General features: G+C 39.0%; 1 protein-coding gene across 4 annotated transcripts; it reads right to left on the reverse strand.

Moving 5' to 3' along the window:
• Positions 1-2,529: 2,529 nt before the first annotated feature.
• On the reverse strand, positions 2,530-18,013 carry LOC134226389 (uncharacterized). Of its 4 annotated transcripts, none has more exons than XM_062707148.1 (5): positions 17,923-18,013; positions 17,510-17,614; positions 16,356-16,614; positions 3,829-4,186; positions 2,530-3,401 (listed from the first exon to the last, which is right to left on the reverse strand). In XM_062707148.1, exons 3-5 carry the CDS (start codon positions 16,494-16,496, stop codon positions 3,286-3,288), a joined length of 615 nt encoding a protein of 204 aa, XP_062563132.1. In that variant the 5' UTR covers positions 16,497-16,614; positions 17,510-17,614; positions 17,923-18,013; the 3' UTR covers positions 2,530-3,285. The 4 variants fall into 4 exon arrangements, with proteins under 4 accessions (XP_062563132.1, XP_062563134.1, XP_062563133.1 ...); XM_062707150.1 differs by lacking the exon at positions 17,923-18,013 and adding an exon at positions 3,662-3,705 and having other exon boundaries at positions 2,530-3,568; positions 17,510-17,883; XM_062707149.1 differs by lacking the exon at positions 17,923-18,013 and adding an exon at positions 17,789-17,807.
• Between the last annotated feature and the right edge of the window lie 364 nt (positions 18,014-18,377).

The raw sequence follows: 18,377 nt of genomic DNA on the forward strand, positions 1-18,377 counted from the left end.
GTAGTGACCAAGTCACCCAAAAGTTACTCGCTACCAGCCCTGGGAGTGTTGGATAATGACGATGAAATCAGAAGATTATTGCTGTATTGTTTAAAATAAGTTTTCTCTTATTGCTTGTAAAACATTACAAGAAAGGGCCTGTGGTTTCCTTAAAAATTAATCTAATATGTATTAAACATTTAAAACGATGAAAATTTCCCATACTTCAAAATGGAAGCAGAACATGTGGAATAATTCATTTGCAGCTTTTTAGTAAAAAAAATCAATAATCTTGCGCATAATACACAATCACATTAACAATTTCAAAGGCAATCAAATATTTATTAAATTTTCTTTTGATGTATTTCAATAGTGCTTTTCACTCTGTTATCCATATTTACAATGTATCCTAACTTTTTTGTCCTGCTACATTGAATTTTTACAAAGCAACGTTCTTACCTTTCACCTGTTCGCTATTTCGATCAAAGCTTCAGTTTTTGCTCTAATTTCAAAACAATGAATATCAAAATGGAGGATATTTATTATTTCAAGCCTTTTCATAAAAAAAATAAGCAATAAACAAAAACATTCGGCGTATGCTTAATTTTGCGGCATCTTCATTCATTTATTTAGTTTACATACATCTAAACAGCTAACACTGAATCGACAATTTGACGCCACAGTACAAGGTTCGAGACCGCATTTCTCCATCCTCGAATGTGCCCCATGCTCGCCAAGTCGTTTTGCACCTGGTCTGCCCATCTCGCTCGCTGCACTCCACGCCGTCTCGTACCTGCCGGATCGGAAGCGAACACCATCTATGCAGGGTTGCTGTCCGGCATTCTTGCAACATGTCCTGTCCATCGTACCCTTCCGGCGTTAGCTACCTTCTAGATACTGGGTGCACCGTAGAGCTAGGCGAGCTTGTGATTCATTCTTCGCCGCCACACACCGCCAAAGATGGTCATAAGCATCCGTCTATACTCCAAGTGATTGCAAGTCCTCCTTGAGCAATGTCCATGTTTCATGTCCGTAGAGGGCTATCGGTCTTACCAGCGTCTTGCGGTGGTGAATCTTTTTTGACCGCAGTTTCTTGTGGAGCCCGTAGTAGGCCTGGACTTCCACAGTTGATGCGCCTTCGTATTTCACGACTAACATTGTTATCAGCCGTTAGCAAGGATCCAAGGTAGACGAATTCCGTTCCGACGTTTCGGTTTCAGGTGGGTGTACAGTTCTGCCACCTTTGCAAATGTTCGGCCGACAATATCCATGTCATCCGCGAAACAAATAAATTCGCTGGGTCTGTTGAAAATCGTACCCCTGCTGTTACACCGGCTCTCCGCATGACACCTTCTAGCGCAATGTTGAACAACAGGCACGAAAGTCCATTCCCTTGTCGTAGTCCCCGGCGCGATTCGAACGAACTAGAGTGTTCGCCCGAAATCTTCATACAGTTTAGCACACCATTTACCGTTGCCATAACTTTCCATAGCTCTTATACTGTCGTATGCCGCCTTGAAATCAATGAACAGATGGTGTGTTGGGACCTGGTATTCACAGCATTTTTAAAGAATTTGTCGTACAGTAAAGATCTGGTCCGTTGTCCAAAGGCCGTCAACGAAGCCGGCTTGATAACTTCGGAAGATAATCTGGGATATCACTTTGTAGGTGGCATTAAGCATGGTGATCGCTCAAAAGTTCAGAGATGAAACCTTGGAAAATGCTTTATCGAACGATGAAGCCTTCCACCCCTGAGTAATTTTCTGGCTACGCCATTGATTAGTGCAATCGAAGAACAGTGTCCGTATTTCTTTATCACAAGTAAAATCCAGTGACCTTAGAACGAAGACGTTGACAATCATTTATACTTATATGTTGTCCATACTGAAGGATGCAATGATGGCAAACAACTTCCAGCGTGTACTGATTTGTCCAAATTTTAGCATCTGTAGCTCATTTACGAAAGTTTCGGATTGACACAGCTCGATTGAGACACACGAGGGCAGCATCCATTTATCGCTTAACTTTTCAAAAGGACCTAAGTAACATTTTTTCATGAATCAATTTGAGTACAGCAATCGAAAGCTTTCATGTTTTTCTGTTGATTGCGCTATTAAAATTAATACATGAAAAAAATGTTACTTAGGTCCTTTTGAAAAGTTAAGCGAGATTTCGTTAAGCGTTAGTACAGTCTGCATTCTTCTCCTCCTTATCCTCCTCCTCCACCAATTGCTCACATTCGTTGCGTAAGGTGTGAATTAATTTTTCGAAAAACGAGTGAAACGATGCAATTTTGCATGAAAAACTAAAGCGTGACATTTTCTTTTTAAATCGCAAACTGTTTTGTTCGCTCGTGAGTGTTCACTGATTGAAATTCAAGAATCATTTAACCAACACCAGTTCTACCTAATTTTCCGTTCAATAAAGACGTGTAAAGGCATAGTTCAGCCTATTATATTGACCAGGACCCATGAATGACCAAATGGCAGAATATTAGTCATGTGAATGCAAAATGTAGATATGTGATAACGTTTGGAATTTATGAAACAATTTTTAATACTCATATTATTTATTTATTTACTATATTATATCTTTAAATATGGTCATAACGAATTGTACTGCAATAGCCTAGACAAGTTCAATATTAAGGACATCTATTGCCCTTCTACTCAACCCATTCGAATAAAAGGACGCAAATTCGTTGACAAAAAATTATCACACTGAAGGGTAAAATATAACAAAAATATATTACGTAAAAATCTATTTAAAATTACCAAATAGCTATTCTGCAGCGACAGAAAGAACCTACGGTTTCAGTTCAAACGTACACTATGTGTATCGTCTCTCTTACGTAAATCAGCACATGAATCTTACTAAAAACAGTTACTATAACCAAGCACCAATTGGAAGAAGATTTAGTAGACTGAGACTTAACAAATAGGGCCTAAAACGTTCACACGATAACGTCGACAGCTGACTACGTTGATTGGCTTCACAGTTTCTTATTTGTTTTGCTATTTAATTTGTCTTTTAATACGGCTTGAATGCTTTCATAAACGATCTCAAAGATCACAACATATATCCTACTTTTTTCTGAAATTTTTGTTTGCTTTGGACTACGCAAAATGGCGACGATTGCAATGATCCCCCGGGTTTGTTTGTGATTTGGTTGCGTAACACTTATCTTTGATGGTTTTTGCATTTTTGTTGATCCGGCCAACACTATGGCTGAGATTACGTAATATCTTGTGCTAGTCTCGGTGGAAAACGCTGACAATGTTTGGTTGCTAATGGCGGTACCTAGAACTAGCAATGCTGGTGATGAACCACTACGGTCGAGGTGGACGGTCCAGCCCGGTCGTAGTTGTGCTCGTTCGATCCATGGTACTCGAGACTGGAAGAAGCCGATGGGTTCACCGAATCTGCAGGGGAGGAGCGAAACAAACAAAAAAACCGACGATGGATGAACGGGAACTGAAAAGTGGTAACTGAAACTACGTGGATGCAAGCAAACGCTACGATACGTTTCTACTACAGGTGTAGATCAGGAATAGATGGTTTGGTAATTGGAGCGATTCACTTGGGGACGCTAGAAAAGTATGATTATTAAAATAAGATTTTAGTCAATGATGAAACAAACGTAAGAAAATAATATAAGAACTTAAAATTGATCATCACATACAGAGGAAGGACAGGGTGCTGAGTGACTCATGGCACAGGATTCGGCTAGAATGTTCAACAGACAAAGATACGTGCGAAATCATTAGTACAAATGTACAAATCCAATCATGGTTAATGGATTATCAAATAATTTCAAAGTATCTTTCAATAGTACGTATTTTTACTCACCTGCCTGCAAACAGCGCGCTGTGCAGATCACGTTCGTCTGACGGGCCTGAACATTCTCCATGTTGACCTTCATCGATAGATGCCCGAAGAAGAAGTACCCCAGGGCCATGCCAGCAACAACCGCAACAAATAAGTACCCATTGTAGATCATCACTGTCAGCATCAGGGCGTAGCCAAGCATGTTGTGCATCAGGAAAAGGGTGGCCTCGGCAAAGAACGCAAGTACTCGCCGTGAGAGGGGAAGTAGCACACCGGGGGCGGCTTCCAGGGACAGGAGCGTAGCGCTCTCGCTGGGAGGGCAAGAACCGGAACGCTTACGTTCCCGAGCCGCACGGGCTCGCACTTTGGCGCCATGGACCTGTAAAAATGGGTGGTTATTGTAGTTGCGATGGAAATGTGTATTGTAACGTTGAAAGGATCCGTAACGCTGAGTAGATCATCTTTTCATGCTGTGTAACGCCAACAAAGCGGTTTTGGATCAGCAGAATCTTGTATTGGAGCTAGGTCTGAGCATTCTGGTGACTCAAAAGGGACGTAGCTTTTGCTACTCGTAACAGCATCTTTTTTCCCCTACCCAAAAGGTTGAACTCGAAATTTGCGCCTTACTCTCTTTAGCAGTTAGTGAAGAAACCCTTCGAAATACAAACCTATGCTAGGCTTCACTGATAGCTTTGCGAGAGATCAGGTAATCTATGGATTGATTACGAGTGGTAGATTAAGGAACGCACAAAATTTCACGTGACTCAACATATTTAAAAAAAAGTTGTTTAGGGATTGATCTGTAATTGTCTAAAAGCAAGGGAAGGTACCATACCGCAAATGCAAAACGTTTGAATTATATGGGACGTATCGTATTGTACCCATAATATCAATTGAATTTCTTTAAGAGATTTAAAATAGTTGAATATGCCGTAGTAAAGCAAAAATTTGCTTGAAACAGTTGAAGATATTCCACTAATGATGTTTCTGCTTGAACAAGGGATTCAACGCTTCAATAAGCTAAGGCTGTATTATCCGACATTCTAAGACTCCGTCCGACTATAATACATGTATAGTAAAACTGTTGGTAAAACCATGCTGGAATGGAAATTATTGAGCTCTTTCATTTGAATGTCTTCACTGTCGTAAGACAAGTTTAGCACTATTCCATTTAACCTCACCACGTTGTAATCTTATAACTAGTATAGGTGTATAATGCCATTGAAAAATACAAATAAACGTTCAAAGTTCTTGGAAATTTTCGAAATTCGATTTTTATTAGTATCAGATAATATTTTGAGAATATGGGACTCTTTGTGAATCTTTGGAATTCTTCACGAAATTCCAGGAAATTAAAAGATTTTACTAGGCGTCCATTTCTAACAGATTTTTTTCTGAAATTTTTCTTAATTCTTAATTCTTAAAATGGTTCGGGGCTCTCCCCCCATTTGGAAAGAAGGCCTCCCATACAAATGAAACATCAATTTCTTCATGCAAATGGAACCAAATCTGGCATGAGGAGGTTTTGGAAGGGAAGATATGTTTGTGTGGCGATTTGAACTTCCTCACTTTCTGAAAAGGGGGGCTACCATACAAATGAAACAGACATTTCTGCATAACTCGAGAACTAAGCAGAGAATAAATGAACTTTAGGCGAAACGAAGCTCGTCGGGTCTGCTATTTACGAAATAAAAATTATGAATTAGTCAAGATACCGTCGCGCGGGACTTATAATAGAATAGAATTCCCGAAGGATTTTCCATAGGCATTTCCAATGAATTTTCCAAAGGAATTCTTAAGGGAATTTTCAAAGGAATTTCTTAGACCGAATCATAAAGGAAATTCTAAACGGTATTTCCAAAACCGTCTAAGACGAATTAAGTACTGTCCATTTAATTCCACCAGTAATGCCTTGAAATTTCTTCTGAAAATCCTCCGGAAATTGCATCGCAGATAAATTCAGAAAATTCTTTCGATATTCATCATAATATTCCTTTGAAAATTCAAAGAAGGAATTATAAGAAAATTTCGAACGATCTTTCTTTTAAGTTTTTTTTCAGTACCTACAACACCTACGGAAATTGTTTTAGAATAACCTTTCGAAATTTCTTTAAGAATTGCTTCGGAATTATTTTAAGAACTCTACCAGCACTTTTTCAAGAATTTTTTTTTTGAAACTAAAGGAAAAAATTCTTGGAACTCCTTCGATATTTCCCTCAGGCAATTTCTCCAGGATTTTTTTCGAGAATTCTTTTAAGTATTCCTTCGGATTTATTTAGCAAATTCTTACTGAAATTCAGAGCTGGCATTTCCTCACACACTGTGCACAATGAGGAGATTTTAATACACACCACAGAGAGTGACGCTGATACTCATCGTGTAACAAAGCCAACACGGTGAGTGAGGACGAAGACGAAGAGTGAGAGAATCATGACGGTGAGAGCTGGGCCAGCACAATATTGTGCCACTTAGTGCAATATTCTTGGAAACGATTTCGTTTTCTATGAAGCTCGCTGAGGTTTCTGGAACACAAACAGAATTCGCTTTTGAAAATCGGTTAACTAATGTCTCAGTTAGAAAGGAAGAGGTTTTAATAAAGTTTGGCGCTCCATGCTAAATTGGCGAATAAAGATTGAATAAAAAAGATTAAGAAGAAGAAGAAGCTAAAAGATGATATTTGAAAGGAATGGCACGGGAAAGCAAACGGTTCTCGAAAATTCTAGAAGCAATTTAGATAAATGCGGTTAGCAGTACGGAGATGAACTTTCCTTATATTATATAAAAACACATAATTTCGATTTTGAATTTCATTCTGTTATATTGCACTGATGTCTAGAATTTGTGAGAAAAGTTTTATAAATTTCACCGAGTACTTTCCCGTGCCATTTTTTTCTAATATCTTTCGGCTTCTTCTTCTTCATGCAACCTTTATTCGCCTGGAGACGGAAGGGGAATTGAAACTGTTTATTTTTAGCTTGGCGTAAATCATAAATCTTTTCTAAAACTACAAAACAAAATAAACAGTGTTTTTCAATGAAATTATGTGAAAACTTTCATACGGCCGTGAACATTATTCTGAAGGTTGTAGACAGCAGGAGTACATTGGGCATGATACTGACATCAAGAAAAAATTTAGCACTGAAGTGAAATAATGGAACTTTATATAAGTTCAATGTTTTCTGTTTTTATTCCGAAGTTAGAACCTTTATAATTATCAAGATTACCTGACGGAAATTGTATTTAGAAATCGTCTCGTCAGTAACTTATTTTAAAGCAGGTGGGGCGGAATAATACTGGTAGTACAATTGCTTCTTAATAGTTTTGCCCACAGACATCCCAAAAGCCAGCAAAGACAAAAATATCTTATTACGCATAAATAGTATAAACAGCTACGTTTAACTTTCTTTGACAATGTTTATTTTCATTCTGTTTGATTCACCGTTTTGTCAAAACTCATTGAGGAACACGGTGTGTTTATTTCATCATTTATCCTCAACTCTTCGTGTCTGACAAATGCATTCGATGCAGAGTAGAAACACAAAGAGGACTCACTGCGTTGTGGAAGAGAAAGAATGAGCGATAAGCGAAACACACTCTCTGCGGTCTTTTTGAGGAGTGCAAAAGACACGCACATTTCAACTACTCAGAGGAGTTTGCCAGCCCTGCGAAATTCCTTTAGACCTTCGGAATCTCTGGAGGAATGTCCCTGGAGTAGGCTTCGGAATTCTCACTCATATGAATAAAAACCTAGGATTAATTCCTTTGGCGGAGTGTGATTTTTCATGTTCCCCTCTGAAGAAGTATTCTTACACAACATTTTTATCCGGATAGAATGACGGGTGATAAGTTCGTGACTGCCGGCTCACCGGATAATTTGTGATAAATTGTGATCAACCAATTTTTCCTTACGTCGCTTCTCCAGATAAATTTTACAAGCATATTCACAAAAATTAAGGACCGCGACGGGATTCAAACCCAAAACAATTTTGAAATGTTTAGAATGACCACTACAATCACAGCACCACATAAACTGATTGAAAGCAATAAGAAAAACTGTTCTATTCAACCTATTACTTATCGTGGCGCATCGTCAGATTCAATCAGTTTGGAGCGGCAAAGTAAGGGGTCGTACACTTATTACGTAAGAAATTTTTCTGGGATTTTCGACCCCCCATGTAAGATTTTTTTTTCATACAAATGATTTTTTATTTATATGGTGCGTAAGAAAACGACATAACCCCCCTCCTCCCATAAGTGCTTACGTAATATGTGTACGACCCCTAAGCAGCATTTATTTTTCGAGAAATAACAATTCTTCGCACCATCGCTTGTGCCGGAGTTTAACGCACTGTAATTTATCCGGATAATGTACCCGGCCTATGTACTATATGTACCTGGCCTTGCTCGGAGTTGCTAAAACTAGCAGTTTTTTTACTATCGAAAAATGAATTTATAAACCAATTGGCCAACAGGATAATTGTGTTTTCTTATTGGTACTGCAGTCAATGCAGTGAAAAACATGGATCTCAGTATAATCTGCCGTCGCCTTCATCGCCGCCGTGGAGAGTGCGACTGGGTGCAGCCGGTCATATCCAACACCGACCATTCAATTTTGCATTCAGCCACTCACAAGTCGCTGACAGGCTGCTCAGTTCGCGCCTTACCGTATGATTGTGAGTGGCCCATTTAAACGCGTGGTGATTTTTTTCAATTTGCTGGGTGAATGTGTACATTTTGCTGTGGTAAATTTCATCTTCGCGGCGCTGTGGGTGATGTGAGTTCTGTTGCTTTTCTGCCACTCCGGGAATGTGAGGTTGATTTCAAAGCAGAAAGAAAATAAAAAAAATGATATAAAAAAACATCACCTTCATCCAGTGCTGCCGAATATTTACAACCCTGTCATGATAGAGAACTGATTCGGGAGGCTACACGCTAACCTGGAGCTACCCAGAATTATGTCAAAGTGACCCAAATTCAGCAAAACCGTGGTTACTCTAATTTGGGTTCGGGTACCTAAACTCAAATCTGGGTAACAGTACAAGCGAAAAAATCTGGGTATCCGGTACCCAGCTCTTTTCGCATCAGAATATTGTTATTGTATAAAAAATGTTTAAAAATACAGTTTCCCCCAACGTATATCATTTGCCGGCTGTGCCGACAATGCTCCGCCTTGATAAACTTAACCATTCTTACCTTGTTCTTGCTGCATACAACGATAAATTCCAACATTTTCTCCGGAATGCAACGTCGGCGCCATGTTGCTGTATCCGAAAATGTTTAAGTCCCCATTTACCCAGATTTCGGGTTCGTCTGACTCAGATCCATTTTGTTGACATACCCAGATTTTGACAACCGCTAATATCGAAAAAATCCGGGTAGAATCGACCCGGCCACTGGGTTGTTTCAGATTAGCGTGTATACAGCATGATAAATTTCGTTTAGAAAGTTCCAAATGCGGGGAGCACTGGCTCTGTTGATGCATTTCAACTTGTTCTTAGAGATGTCGTAAAATCCCGATTAATCGATTAGTTACTAATCGATTACTCTTGATTTTTGTCGATTATTGAATCGATTAATCATTGTATAGTAATCGATTCGAAATTAATCGATTATCACAACGATGAATCGATTAATCGAAATAATCAATTAATTTTCGACATCCTTATGATGTCGTAAAATTCTGATTAATCGATTAGTAACTAATCGATTACTCACGATTCCTCTCGATTACTGAATCGATTAATCGTTGGGTAATAATCGATTCAACATTAATCGATTATTATAACGATTAATCGATTAATCGAAGTAATCGATTAATTTACGACATCTCTACTTGTTCTACACAGCTGTGCAGTAACCAACACAAAAGGAGCGCATACAAAGCGAGAATCACCGTTTTCTGTGGAGGCTGCCTAATTCGATTATGTTTTTTCGCACTTGTATACAAGTTTGATAAATTTGTTATCATGGCTTGTTATGATTCGAAACAGTTTTTGCCTCTCTTTTATCGTTGTTCGTTATCTATTGAGAGCGATTTCTGCAAACTCTGCTCATTGGACTTGAAACAAATGAAAACGGACTTCTCGTCTGAGATCTTGTAGGCAGTATCCATTGCTGATCGGTCACCGTTGAGTGATTTGATAAAACAAGCCATATCTGCTACTGTTGGTGGCGTGGCATCTACGGAAAATACAAAAGCCAGCGTGTTCGTCACTGTAACTTCACTCGTAATTTCGATCGAAAATTTCTATATTCGATCAAACATAAAACCGTAAGCAGAACTGCGAGTGAACAAAAGCAACTTGTCTGATCGGAATCTGATCGTTCACTGCAACGACACTCTGATATGCAGAGTTAGCTGAAAATATAGCTCATGCTCTTTATGAGCACAAAACTTTTAGAACAATGCACAGTAACATGTTGCTTCTTCAATAGATGTCGAACAATCAGACCCACTTTTTGGGACCTTCACTAAGTCGCCTTACAGCCAGTCGACCGAAAAAGTCGTGGTGTCCTGATAATGCAGAATAGTTAATACATTTGCGCAGATAGCATGGGGTCAGCTTAGAGCATCTGTGCTGAAATGCGATCGACTCTGGGAGCTTTGTAGGATCTCATGCCTTGGATGGTTGCTCCAATATTCTGCAGTGACAGAGTTTTTTTTTCAGTAAACGCGAGTAATGTAGGTATAGCACCCTTGGTGGATCTCGCTTAATGATTGGTGGTGCATCAAAACTTAAAGAAGTTGCTCGAAGTGCTCAAACCAAAGTTTCAGCTGACCAATTGGGTTGGTCAGTATCTGACCTATCGCGTCTTTCATTGGCATCTTTGAATTAGTCATCCTTGCTCCACTCAGGCGACAATCCACCCACGCTCACTTAGTCCGTCTGCACCAACGCACATTTGAATTCGCTTTTTAGAACAGAATACCGTTGGCGGGACAAGCTTTTTGCTACTCTTGATGGTCGCTCACTGCTCTTCTACGCTGCCACCTTCCGCAAATTTTGCTACCCTATATCCATGTTCTTCCACGATCCTCCACGAATCTCTTCACAACTGGATTTTCTGGTCGGATTGTGTTGAATCCGAGCAATGCGTAATCGAATCTAGAAGGGTCCATCTGCATTTTGGCTGATGCAGATGTAGATTGTCAGTATGTCCATCATGAGAATCCGTTGTGACATTGTATACGTCGAGGGGGAACGATCGATCTCCCATTCACTATGTCGCTTTTGCCACATAATTCAGCAAGCAACTCACCTGTTACATTCATTACTCATAAACCATGATATCCCATGACCAGTTAATAGTTCCAACTGAAACTTGATTTGCTTTTGAAATTCGTAATCTATAAGCATTTCCACAGCTATAAATTGGAAGCTTTTCTATCCCTGCCATTGCATAAAAGGAATTCGGTGTGGCACGTACAATGGATATTGGATATACTATGTTGTTCGCAAGGGAAATTGGAGACCCGTCGATATTTGTTAACGCAACGCTCTTGTAGTTTTGCAAGTCCGAAAAATTGTTCCCTGAAAGTACGCCAGAACTCATGCAAACCAAAGAACTTTTAAAAAACCGCTTGAGTAGCTATACCCAACAAACAATTTAGGCTGAATAAACTGGTTTTATAACTGAAAGGTTTTCTAAAAGATTACAAGAACTTCTTGTAGGGTTTTAGTGAAATGCCTTCAGCGTGTGCTTATAGTCTCACAGCGTGTCAATCGGCGAGCAGCAAGCCATGACTCTGCCTCTTCTGGTCAGACGCATCCACGGAGAGTCGCTGTCATAATTTCGTTCCGGCCATTTAGGGCCACACATTTTGGCGATCCTGCCAGTCTACTTTTTGGATCCTGTCGCTGATTTCATGAGGTGAGTTGAATTCAAGTGGTTAAATTGTGAAGAGTGATATATTTTAGTTTGCAAAATCACAAGGCGCGTCTGGAAGACCGTCGGAAAAGTTTATGGTTTGCAAAATCACAGGACGCGTCTCGAAGACCGTCAGAAACTGATTTGTGGTTTGCACGCGTCTCAAAGACCGTCGGAAAATGGTTTGAAATGGCGCTTCTGAAACACCGCTGGAAAAATGGTTTGTGGTTTGAAGAACCACAAGGCTTGTCTGGAATACCGTATGAAATTGGTTTGTGGTTTGCTAAATTAAAATGCGCGTATGGAAGGCCGGTGAAAATGGTTTGTGGTTTAGAAAACTATAAAGCGTGCCTGAAAGATGGCCGGAACATGTAAAATTCCAATGTGCGTATGGAAGACCAACGGAAAATGGTTTACGGTCTAGAAAGTCCTGCGAACCTTGATTTTGTTTAAAACAAATTTAGATTTCATGTAGCCACTTGGCGGCGTTAGTGTACAGCCAGTAGCCATGGCAGTAGTACAGCCAGTAGCGTTAGTGTACTACCAGTTGAGCTGTGACATAACGAATTCTGAGCGAAACGCAGAGATAATCTATGCTGCACTGTTTCGAAACTGTTCGGAAAGCCAAATATATGAGGGGGAATGACGGCTTTGGCAGGTTTTGTTCTATTATTGGCAGAGGTTTTTTTTATGACTGACTAGGCTCAAATTTGGCCTAAACATTCTTTGCATATCAAAGAATATTGTGGCCAAATTTAATAAAATTTGGTCGACAAAAGCCCCCCTGCCAATAATTGAACAAAACCTGCCATATCCGTCTTTCCCCTATTTGGAAATTTATTTTGGAATGTACTGACTTAGTAGCCACAGCGGAAAATATAATAAGGTTGCCGGATTTCTCAAAGCTATTCGGAAATTCGAATTTATTATGCGAAAGATTAGTTTGGAGTTATTGGCTAGCAGTACTAGTTTACACGTCTCTCATTTGGGTATAATATCTCAGATTTTGCGGAATTCAAGATAAACGTCATTCGAAAAGAGTTTGCTCGGAAGGCCAACATCAATATGCTGAAGTTGAGATTGATGGTGTACTATACGCGAAACTGAAAGTTGGATTAAATGTACGGATTTGGAATGGATTTGAATTGGATTTGGATTTGGTGTGGATGTGGATTAGATTTGGGTTGATTTGGATTGGATTTGGATTGGATTTGGATTGGATTTGGATTGGATTTGGATTGGATTTGGATTGGATTTGGATTGGATTTGAATTGGATTTGATTTGGATTGAATTTGGATTAGCATGGATTTTCTTATCTTTATTAGGTTGTTTTTAAATCTTATTAGTAATGAAGTTCAACACCGCTTAGTTTTGGATTGCATTTGGGTAAGATTTGGAATGTTTTAGGAAATACTTGAAAGTACTGTATTTGGTAAAAACTCAGATAACAAAAGAAGGCCATTGGCTTTGTAATTTTCTTTTCTCTAATCATCCATTCATTACTTAGATCCTAATTTTAAAGCTTGTATAGATTTGTGGCACGGAATAGGAACGAAAGTATGAATCACGTTTTATCTTTCGCGACCCACAGTTTGGGAACCCATGTTCTAAATCATTGTTCTGGTATTAAAACCATGATGTTGAGACAAGTTTATTTTGGTGTGCAGTTTTCAATGGAGTTAACCGGTTGCTCAAATGCAACAAATGTTTGTTTACCTTCGTTTCATTTTAATAACCCAGGAGAAAACAAGCATTGCTTCTTATATTAGATTTTTTTTTGTGTGGTTTTAAAGAGGGGTTTGAATAAAACGCCTTCAGCTTGTCAATCGGCGAGAAGCAAGCCATGACTCTGCCTCTTCTGGTCAGATCTTCGCAGCGTGTACACGCATCCACGGAGAGTCGCTGTCATAATTTCCGGCCATTTAGTGCCACACACTTGAAAGTATTCCTGTAAGTATGTGTGAGTTTCTTAAGGTCCATAAAGTGGGTTCATATAAATTCTAACAAGTTCATTTTTGGAGCGTTCGTTTGTTTTAGGAGCTTGTTAGACATCCTGAGTGTCCATAAGAAGTTGAAGAAGTTAAAGTTGAAAAATAGTTGATAAAGGTCTTTGGATGATTGTTAGGATTTCAACAAACAACAGCTCATAAGTATTTTGGAAGCTTCACGAGAATACCGTAGCTTGAGGGATTCCTGAATGATCATTGGTTAACAATCTTAGACGATTTGATATTGGTGGTCAACAACCACGCAGAGGTGAAACAAAATATTCGTGGTGGGTTTCCTGTGAACCTGGGGTTGGATCGAGTTTTCACTGGCGATGTAAAGTGCACCTCTGGAATGGAATTACGAGAGTGTGGTTTACGACGACTTTAAGAAGTAATGCTTCCTATGTCAAGCTACCGGACATCGTAAGAGTTCTTGTCCGACGAGAAAAAGAAAACTGTTGCGAATAAAACCAGGATTAGGGATAGGTACGTTGGAAAGAATAGTACAGACCAAAAAAGCGGGTCTGATGGAAAACGAAATTGTCGAAGCAGAAATGAATGAAAGAAAAGCTAGCATCGGGCCCAATTTGCTTAATAGGATCTAGCGAACATGTTTCTTGTTGCAAAAAGTTCTCGTCGAAACAATAAATAACATTTTTTTGCAAATACAATAGCTTTGTTAAGATTTTAATAAACGACTGAGCCCTCACAAACAGATCAGATGAAAATATAACTCTTATAGCCTATTCAGATTACGCCATTAATGATATAATAATTGGCGTTTCAGGGTAAATACGCTTTATGATGTCATTATTTACGTAATATTCCATACATTTTGCGCTGTCAAAAGATACCCGCTAAAAAGAGTCATAAAGAATTTATTACGAACAATTATTACGAGAGAGCTTTCGTTCTAACTGGGATGCAGGGAGAAATTCAACAAAACAAAACTGACAATCGTCACGCTCTCTTTGCCAGAGAGAAAATTCTCTCTGTTTTCATTTCGTTTCGTAGTTGACAGTCATGCTCTTTCTGTCGCAGCAGGGTCGAATGCATGTTAGATGGAAATCTTCTGAGTGCTGAAGAATAACTCGGATTGTGATGGTTTTGTGGAAAGCATTTTATATGATAAAAAATAATGATGATAATTATTTATTCTCTACTTATTCAACATGAATTTTTTTAAAAACAGATGCTCTCTAGAATTAACATGAAGTATTTAACTTAAACCTAGATTTAATAGAACAAATCGAATAAATTTTCAAAGTTCAAGGGCCAATGTGGAAGACAATTTAAAACGTAGGAATGGTTGTAAAACGAATATATTTGATGAATAAACATGATTTCATAAATTGTTTCAATTCTGCTCCTTGAATGGCTTAATATACTTTGGATTTCAACATTTTTCACGTGGGACAACTGTACGATTTGAATGGGATGTATATAGAAAGTAGAATAACCTTAAATAAAACATGGATTGGTAATGCATTAATTCATCCAAAATCCAGTTTAAATTATATCACATTCACACGATTCGATTTTGTTAGAAGCTGTATCATTGATTGTCGAGTAGAACGCAATGGTTCAGTCTCCATTTTTGAAAAAAAAAAAAATGCTGGGTTGCTCTTCATACATGGAGATACTGGTGGAAATACATTTTAGTTCGATAATATTTCTTGAAAATTGGTCCAATCGTCCTTTTTTTTATTTATTTGTGAGAATTCCCAAAAGTATCTAAATTTTTCTATCAAATCTCCGTTCGATCATAGTACAGAATCAAAATACTTTTTAAACTTAAAAATAAATTGAGGAATAGTCTGATTCCCCGAAGAACGGCACACCCAACTAATGAATGAGCTTCGCTCATTATCCTTAATGAGATCTTCAAATATTCTTCGAAAATCCCTTTTCATATTTTTTTAATATTTTTTTTTCGTAGAAACTTTGTTCAGAAAAAAATGTTCGATTGTCGCCACACAAATGCTTGATTTCGCAAATTAAATTTTAAAACTCTCCTTGAATTCAACCCTGTATTAGCGTGCAAATGAGGAAACATGGAAACGTCAAGATATATTATCTTGCTGCAGTCTGAACACCTCGTAATAATTGGATACCCTCTCACTTAACAAAGTCATAAATAGCCCAATCTGAATAGGCTATTAGACAGTTGTTTGAATTTTGCAAAAGTGGTTGGCTACACTTGAAGAGGGGCTTATGAAGATAAAGGTGGTTATCCATAAAGATGGTTAATGGTCCATGGTACAATGGTCCAAAGGTCCATGATTGAGATAATTATTAGTTTCAATAGTGTTTAATCTTTGATTTGTTAATTTGTTTTTTTTGTGGATTCGTAGAAAAACAAATCATTAGGCTAAGGTGGCTGTAACAGTAGACGCGATCGTGCGCAATAATCGTATATAAAGGAATAACAATTATTATCATTGTTTTAGTCGCAGTCTGTGAGTAATATTAATTCCGTTCGTGGTCAACCATACTACGGATGGTCAGCGAATACTAAAGACGTTCGCACCAGAATCCCAAAATGGCCTGCTCTCACCTCGCGTTTCAGATGGTGCAAATCTTTAAATATGAACACGGCTTGAAACTATTTTAACCTTTTCACAGATTTCACGAGATATCGTGTTGAAAGATACTTATGGATATAAAACACTTTTACCCATACAACGTACCTTGAGACCCTCGTACACGATAGACAGCACTGCGAGTGTCACACAGAGGGCCACCATCGCTCCAGTCGTGCTCACCGTGAGTCCCTGGAAGAACACATCGCCCACGTCGGCACCCCACCAGAATGACATGTGCATGTGCATTTTTGTGCAAAACTTTCAGTAAGGTTGTCTGTTTTGAACAGTTGTTTTTAGTTTTTTTATGAGCGATCTCAACGCAAACCAGAGCACAGTAGTAGCGCCGTGATTCGATCCACTGAATCTGAAATTCAAACAAGAAAAAGCATAGAGTAAGCATGATAAAAGGCGTTACAACAACAAACGATGTTAATTGCACAAACAAAACCAGCTGGCAGCGATAACAGGTTTGGATTGCGCTCGATCTGCGTAACCCTATATGATCGTTTCTTTTAATATATGTACAGTGAAGATTTAGTATGAAAAATTATTACGATGTTAAAGGAGAGCATGCTTTGACTCATAAATAGGGAATCCGGTGTAATATACATCGGCGTTTAGGCCGCTTTGACAGCTAACGACAATATTTTAATTATGATAAGAGTCTTTTTGTCTCGATCAGGAAGAGAATCGACTTTTGTGGTCGGTAACTGTTCGTGCGTGTATATCATATGGCCCGTGATAAGAAACCTGTCTTGTTATCAAGCGACAACACAACACACTTACTCAGTATCTGATATACTGACATAGTTTGATAAAGAGATGGAACCTCAAGAAATGCTGGCCTCGGATACCGAATTTAAACATGGATAGAAATTGTGTTCATTAATCCGAAACAACCTTCTTTAATTGCACTGCCCTCGGTGCTTGTATTAACAGCGATCAGTTCGGAGCTCGCTCGATCGACGCGCGAAAGTAGTGCGAAAAACCCAATGACACATATGCCATACCCGCACAAGAGAGCGACGACCGCCAACGCTGGAAGTCGTGCAAAGCAAGCTTTTATTAACATCCCTGCTCCAGCTGCACTAATCAGTCGTCCATAAGCATCACTCAAGGCACCATCCACCTTTATGCAATATTTGCCAACTATGGTTTTCCAACGAAAGCAAAAAGATTGCCCCAATTTTTGCAGACATACTTACAGTAAGCAAAACCAAGTATCGATTTAATAACAAACCATGCGAATCGATGCTTACCTATAATGAGCAGTCGTAGTAGGCCGTTCTTTCGAGACTTCGTCCCTGATTGTGATTATTGTCGTCCAAAATACCCTCACGTTCAGCAGCTGAGTCGTGACTGAGCTGCAGAAATCGAGATAAAAAAAATCACACAAAACACATTACACTTTGGATAAACAGATTGCTGCACCGTCGGTGACGAGCAGTGATGGGCAGTTTTTTTTGTCTTATTTTCAGATCATTCAATTTGCAGCTGAGCCATCATTATTATTTATGTTGATTGTATTTGTTAATCACATAGAAATGAACGCGCCCGTAGACTCTTGCGACTGCCCGTACTGCGACGTTGACAGGCAAGTTCTATACTGAATCCATTCACTCTTGTCCAGTTTGTGTACTTCTATCTCTGCCTCCTTCTGCGTCGATCTTACTTGTGGGTCGTTTGTGCATGGAAAAGGTAGTTTCTACATTTAAAGCGCCTTGTTGGAGGGTGGTGGGTCTGGGCATCCGAGGGAGATGAGGAACAAGTTTACCTTGAGTTTGACATACTGTTTGATGGGATTGAATTTGGTGGTGGTATTTGTATGCTGGTTTCTTGCAACATATGCTTTCAGACATATTTCAACCTACGACTTGCATGGAAGATGAGGAATTTCGCTAATCGATTCGACAGTTGATGGATGCTCGTTTCCTATGATCAATGTACAAAAGCTTTTGTGTGTTTTCAGCTTTTTGCGAATTTAATTGAGTTGATCATCAAACAATGTTTACGTGTTCGCTACAAACCGTTCAAAAAAGAAATATGGCGGCCCATGTGCTACGGAATCATTCGCTGGTTTAGTTCTGCTTGTACGCACGCTTTACCGAGTTGGCGCTGCGATCGTCA

Source organism: Armigeres subalbatus, chromosome 3 (genome assembly GCF_024139115.2).
Source record: "Armigeres subalbatus isolate Guangzhou_Male chromosome 3, GZ_Asu_2, whole genome shotgun sequence".
Taxonomy (NCBI): domain Eukaryota; kingdom Metazoa; phylum Arthropoda; class Insecta; order Diptera; family Culicidae; genus Armigeres; species Armigeres subalbatus.